The sequence below is a fragment of the Hydra vulgaris genome, chromosome 09 (assembly GCF_038396675.1).
Source record: "Hydra vulgaris chromosome 09, alternate assembly HydraT2T_AEP".
Classification (NCBI taxonomy): Eukaryota; Metazoa; Cnidaria; class Hydrozoa; order Anthoathecata; family Hydridae; genus Hydra; species Hydra vulgaris.
Window position 1 is genome coordinate 17,323,781 of NC_088928.1, and position 7,350 is coordinate 17,331,130.

At 34.5% G+C, this 7,350-nt stretch overlaps 1 protein-coding gene across 1 annotated transcript; it reads left to right on the top strand.

Moving 5' to 3' along the window:
• The first annotated feature begins 1,460 nt into the window (after positions 1–1,460).
• On the top strand, positions 1,461–4,532 carry LOC136085308 (uncharacterized). The gene has a single exon (XM_065806603.1). It carries the CDS (start codon positions 1,461–1,463, stop codon positions 4,530–4,532), a length of 3,072 nt encoding a protein of 1,023 aa, XP_065662675.1.
• The last annotated feature ends 2,818 nt before the right edge of the window (positions 4,533–7,350 follow it).

A 7,350-nucleotide genomic window follows, 5' to 3' on the forward strand; every position in this document is an offset into this window, starting at 1 on the left:
ACGGCTATACATAGCTCGTACAAAATCAAAGAAGTTCACGACTTTTACAACAAGCTTGCAAGAACTGTACGAACATTGAAAACTATGCAGAAACTACAAACGGCTCAATCATTCGTGTATTCATTGATGGATAAACTTGGACCAGTTCGTGAAATACTTACACAAAACGATGATGGATGGGGAGAATGGGGACTGGAGCAACTTGTCGAAAAGTTGCAAAAGTACATTGAAAGGAATCCGTTGAACTCAACTTTTAACTCAAGCGACGAACAAACAAAGGGCGATAAAAAGAACACGAACGTTCAGTCAAGGCCCTATGAACATCGAAGCACTACGTTTAAACAATACAATGGCAGTCTTTATGACAAAGAAACCAGGGCAACTAGTGGAAAGCATGGATGTGTCTACTGTGGGTTACAAAATCACAAAAGCGAAGATTGTACAAAAGTACTAACTGTTGCAAGACGCAGGGAGATTTTAACAAACAAAAGATTATGTTACAACTGCATTGGTTACGGACACTCGGCGGTAAATTGTAAATCAAGAGGATGCAGAAAGTGCAACAAAAAACATCACACGTCCATTTGTCAAGATAGGAACGCAACAATGGATGGTAACATTGAAAATAAAAAAGAAAACATGGGAACGGTGCTTAATGCAAGCACAACTATTCACCCAACAGTGATCGCAAAAGTAAATGGTGAAAAAGTAAGGATAATGTTGGATACGGGTGCTGGAAGTTCCTATATATGTACGAATTTGATAACAAAACTAAAGTTGAAACCTACACGAAAGGAATATAAAAGTATTGAACAGCTCTATGGAACTGTGGACAAGCGTGTGGAAATATATAAGGTTACGCTAGAATCAACGACAATACCGGAATTTAGCATCAAAGTCGAATGCGCCAACGCAGAAAAGGAAACACTCACCTTTTTACCGAATCCGATGATCAAGGATGTTAAGAAGCATTTTGCAAAATTGAGGAGGCTGAAATTTAGCGATGATGAAGGGAGTGACGAACTTCAACCTGTTCACATTATACTCGGTGCGGCTGATTATCAGCGAATAAAAACCACGGAACCGGTAGTTCTCGGAAAAAATCCGGATAAAGATCCCGGAGCCGAATTAACGATGTTGGGATGGACTCTTTCTGGGAGACGAACACAATTTAGTTCAGGTATTGAGAGAAGTTTCTTATTGAACACTGGTCGTGATGAGTTTGAGCAAATGTGTAGTTTAGAAGTACTTGGATTATCGGACACAAAAGTGAGTCAATGTTCCACCAAGACTTCAGCGAAAAACTGCATCAAACCGAAGAAGGTTTCTATGAAACCAGAATGCCGTGGAAAAAGGGTGTTGTTAAACTACCAAATAACAGAAACCTGGCTCTTAAAAGATTGGGAAGTGTGACGACTCGATTGAAAAAACTTAAAAAACTAGAACAGTATAATGAAATAATGATGGAACAGATCAATGAGGGAATATTGGAAATGGCACCAGAAAAACCTACGGGAGAAATTATTCACTACGTTCCTCATCAAGCAGTAGTCAAGGAAAATGCCAAGTCAACAAAAATGAGAATTGTTTATGATTGTTCAGCTAGAAAAGACGCTCAGTCACCTTCATTAAACGACTGTCTAGAAGTGGGACCATCGCTGCAACCATTAATTTTTGACATACTCGTACGAAATCGAATGAATAAACTCTGCGTTTTAGCTGACGTGAAGAAGGCGTTTCTACAAATTCGAATACACGAAATGGATAGAGACGCACAACGCTTAATTTGGTATAAGGACTTGAAGAATATGGAATTAACGGATTTACGATTTACAAGGGTGATTTTTGGTTCAAGTTCAAGCCCTTACATTCTTGGTGCTACCATTAAAAAGCATATATCAAAATACAAGGACATTTATCCTAAAACGGTGCTTGCTTTGGAAGAAGATACTTATGTCGATGATATACAAGCAGGTGGAGAAACGGAAGATGAACTTATCAGGTTTAAAAATGAATCAACGCAAATCTTAATGAAAGCTGGGTTCCAGCTGCACAAATGGCATAGCAACGTGAGCAAATTGGAAAGCAACGCTGAGGGCAGATCAACAAAAATACTTGGGATTCCTTGGAACAAAGAAACGGATCAACTATCGATTGACTTTACTGCTTGCATCAATAGTGGAGATAAAGAAGTGATAACAAAAAGGAAAATGCTATCCGCCATTAACAGTGTTTTTGACGTATTGGGATTTAGTGCACCTATTTTAATCACTGGAAAAATATTATACAGTCGGCTATGCTTGTTAAAACTCGGATGGGATCAACAAATTCCATATGAACTTTCAGAAGAATGGAAGACCTGGATCAAGGCAATACGAATTAAAAGAACTATTTCAATTCCGCGGAGCGTTCTGTCTGAAAGAAGTATTGAAATGGAGCTCCATGGATTTTCAGATGCAAGTAAATCAGCAGTATGTGCATGCATCTACATTGCAGTGAGCCACCGATATTCGAAAACCAGTAACTTACTTGTAGCGAAAGCACGGATCGCACCAAGGGATCTTAGTATTCCTAGACTGGAGCTGGTAGCAGCACACACCTTGAGCAAGTTAATGAATCACGTTAGGAAGACATTGAACAAGTATAATATTATTGAAGTATATCATTGGGTTGACAGTACTGCAGTACTTTATTGGTTAAAAGAAAGGGGCAGTTGGTCACAATTTGTCAGGAACCGAGTTCAACAGATATTATTAAATGCAGAAGTAAAATGGCTTTATGTCCCAACAAAAGAAAACCCAAGTGATCTTGGAACAAGAGGAGTAAGTCCTGAGAAACTAACAAGTTTGTGGTTCAATGGACCTATATGGTTAAAACACAAAGAAAATTGGCCAATTCAACCAGAAATATTTGAAACGCCGAACGCATTATGTGAAACTATTCATTTAAGAGAGAACGTCAGTATGGCAACAGAAGAAATAAAGGGACTTCATATATTTAAGGAAATATTGAGTAAACACAAGTATTGGAAAATCATAAGAATATCATCTTTCATAAAAAGGTTTATTTACAATTGTCGGAATGAAGAAAAAATAACAGGACCACTGAATGCTGAAGAGATGATAGAAGCGGAGTTGGTGAATCTTAAGTTACTACAAGAAGCTGTTGCGATAAAGTCCAATGTGGAACTTAAACAGGATGAAAAACAGCTTTGGAGGTGTCATGGAAAAGTCTCTGGGTATAATCCAATATTTGTACCAAAAGGTTTTCAACTAACTCTAAAAATTATTGAGTATCATCACGCGAAAACGTTACACGGGGGAGTAGGAGATACAATGAGTAGCATTAGAGAAAGATTTTGGATACCAAATTTGAGAGTTGCTGTAAAGAAGGTCATTCGTGAATGCAATCTATGTAAGAGATATAGAGTGAAACCGCTGTTACCGCCAACAAGAGCAATGTTACCACGTTTTAGAACTGAAAATATCGAACCGTTTACGGTTACAGGTGTTGATTTTGCCGGTCCGCTAAAGTATAAAGCGCAAGGGAAGTTGGTTGAAAAATGTTATGTTGCACTGTTTACATGCGCATGTACAAGAGCTGTCTACCTTAGACTTTGTCATGACCTAACGGCAGGAGAATTTCAGAGAATTTTAAAGGAGTTTGTTGTAAGAAAAGGACCACCACAAATGATGATTAGTGATAACGCAAAAACGTTTGTGGCAACAGGGAAGTGGTTACTAACACTTAAGAAGGATGAAAATCTCGCAAACTATCTTGCTACCACAGCCATAAAATGGAGGTTTAATTTATCAAGAGCGCCATGGTGGGGAGGTTTGTTTGAAAGATTAATAGGGATAATGAAGAAAAGTTTGTCAAAAACAATTGGGAAAGGCATCCTAAACTTCTTTGAATTGGAAGAAGTATTGCTGGATGTGGAATGCGTTATGAACAATAGACCACTTTGTTATCAAGGTGACCAATTCGATAAGCAAGTATTAACACCAAATGTATTAATGAGGGGTAGACCGGCAGTTTTGCTTGAAGAAGATATCGATTTAATAACAAGGGATGATTGCGCATTACGGAGAATCAAGTTTGTGAAAAGTTGTAAGAATCACTTAAGGAAAAGATGGATGAACGAGTACGTGCACGCAATGGAAGAACGACAACAAGCAAGGGAAAAGAGAGGTAACGTGAAACTCCCAGAGGTCGGAAGTATGGTACTCATAAAAGACGATGTGAAGGACAAGGCTCTTCTCAACATTGGTCGAATTGAAAACAACATTAAGGGGAAGGATGGAGTTATTCGTGGCTTTAAAATACGTCTTGGAAATGGTTATGTAATTGAACGACCAATTCAGTTGGTGTGCGACTTGGAAATGGGGTGTGGGGCAGAAAGCGGAATCGAATCGGAAGAGAATTTAGAAACCAAGGCCGAAGAGGATACCTTGAAAAGAGAACCAAGACAGGCGAAATTAAATGCACGACAAATAATCAGTTCCATCATGGAAGACGAGATGGCTGATTAAAGCCGAAGTCTCAGCTTTAATCGGGGGAGTGTGTGGTGAATTACGTCTTCCAAGATACTAACAACAATTAGCGGTTGTTTCTTAATATAAACATTAATGTATTTGAAATGATGTGGTCTTCGTAGAGGTATGGGAAAATTACGCCAACGTAATTACTTGTAATTAAGTTTATTTATTTTGTGGTTCTAAACTTTATATAAAAAGGGTGATATTTGTAAATAATTTATTCGCAGTCAGATGAAAATAAAATAAAATTGATAAACGAGTGAAATCATTAGTGTCTCAGGGAAAGTATTAAAAAATTCCCCACAAATCTTCAAAAGCTTAAACATTCAAACAGATGGCTTTTCAGTACAAATACCGCTAAAAGATCATCCAAAAGGCTCTGTGGTATATAATCTACTGTGCTAACCACAATCCTAAGGAATCAACTAAAGTGGCGTTTAGATGCAAGGCTGGTAAGTAAAGCGAAAACAGTGAACATGGTTTAACGAATGAAGAGTGCCTATTTATCATTTGCATAGTTTTAGTTGAATTCAGTAGTCTTTATAATAATAAAAACGTTGTAATATTATGTACCCAGAATGTGCGACCAATAGATTAAAAATAAAAAATAAAAATTATTATATTTAGAGATGATAAATAATCTACAGACGTTGTTTGGACATTTAATGGCTTTTAGTAAAAAAGAAAAAAGCCAAAATAATTTTGTCTACCATATGCCTGACATGTCTACCATATGTCTGACATGTCACAAGGCGAAAAAAAACTATTTTGTTTCATACTTCCGTACGTTTCGTAGCACTGCTTTCTTATGAATAGTTTTACTTCGTAATTCAATTTGCCAAAGGGTAAATTTTGTAAGTAGCATTTACGAAATGAACATCAACGATTTTAAATGTTTCGTAATACTCGGTACGAAAAAAATAAATTCCTTATTTTCAATATCCTTACGAAAGAATTTTTCAGGAAATGAGCAAAATCTTCCGGTTAGCAACTCTAGTAATAATAGTTATTGATATTAATTTTATTGGTTATAATTTTTATTTTACTATTTAATTTTTAAACTAGTCAATAAGAAAACGCTCAATACTAGAGATGCAAAAAAAACGTGTTTTTTTGCTGTCATGTTTTTTTCACCCCAAAAAACGTGTTTTTTTGGTTTTTTTGGGGTTTTTTTGGTTTTTTTGGAGTTTTTTTTGGCTTTTACAGCTCTTTATAGTGTTTTTGTTTACTTACTTTTAATTTTTTTAAATTGTTAACTTATCTAAAATGTTTCTATTTAGTTTTGTTTGAGTATTTTAGATTCTATATTAAATTAATTAATCTATTTTTATTAAAGCGTGAACAGAGTTCACAAAAGAGTTAAATGATTTTTTTATTGTTAAAATAGTTAACTAACTATTTGTTCTTTTCAAAATTTAAATTCAAAAATTGATAAAAAACAATTTTATTTTAAGTTTTTTTTTTTAATCTAAAACTCATCTACAGAAGAATCTTGACTAGAAAACTCTGATTCTTGGTCAAATGACTCAAATTCTTGTTCAAGTGACTCTTCATCTGAAACATTTATTGATTCGTGAGATTTATCCAAAATATTTATTGGTTCTTTAGGCAGAATTAGTTGTTGTGTTGCACGCATATCCATTGCTTCCAGTTTTAAATTTTGCGATACAAACACTAATTTTGCTGCTCTTTCATTTGTTAATCTGTTCCTTTTGTCACTGTGAATATTTGCATAACTGCTAAAACTTCTTTCGCAAGCAGCACTTGTAGCAGGAAGCTGAAGAATTTTTGCTGCTACTTTTGATAATTCAGTAGATGAACACAATCCCTTCCACCAGTTCGGACCGAACGTTAAGTCAACAGCTGTCCATATAAAAGGTTTTGAAAAAACTCCTCCTTTACATTGATAATTTGCTAAATCAGTCATCAAAATAGCTGTTTTGATATTAGGTGAGTTTACAGCAATTGAATATATCACTTCACATGCATCAATCTGTTAAAAAAATTTTGATTTGCATTAATGGTTTTACTTGGTTTAATAAAAATAAACAAAAGTTACTAATAATTTAACCTTTTGTTCCCCATTTAAATATCTTCCTTGATATTTGGGGTCAAGGAGATTAGCAGCCATACATTCAACATCCAACATTCAACAGCCAACATTCTGTTGAAAAGTTTGTTTTTAATGTTGAAGAAAAATTGTTTCCAACTCAAAAATCATATCTACATAAAAAAACAAACAAAAAAAGACAAATCTCCTTTACTTATGTCTCTGTATTTTACAAGAAAAATGTTTCTTCAAATAATTTTTTCAATTTTATTTTAGGTTATCATAAGTAAGTCATTGGAAAACAATAATAATTAATCTCCTGATATTAATTAATGTTATTTGATGAATATTTGAAGAGCATGTAAAACAAGACAGATAAATGGTATGTTAAATAAGAAAATGACAAAGTCTTTTAATAAATATCACCCAAAAACACACTTTTGAGCTGATATTTATTTAAATGTTAAAGGTGTTAAAGTAGTTAGTTAAAAAAATCCGATTGTAACAAAATTCATATGTTAAATAAAGGAATGAATACTCTCTTTTAATAAATAACACTTAAAAACAAATTTTTAAAATTATTTCAGTGTTTAAAAAAAAAAAAAATAGTTTAAAAAAAAACCAAAAAACGAAGCAGTTGATTTTTTTGGCCAAAAAAACCGTTTTTTTTTGCAAAAAAACAAGAACCAAAAAAACGACTCACATCTCTACTCAATACACGAAGTGATGCTTACTTTAGTACCCCTCGAATTAATGCTTACT

Bases quoted from the DNA above. Each gene is read 5' to 3' on its own strand.
- LOC136085308 (XM_065806603.1), top strand. From the start codon at position 1,461: ATGATGGAACAGATCAATGAGGGAATATTGGAAATGGCACCAGAAAAA.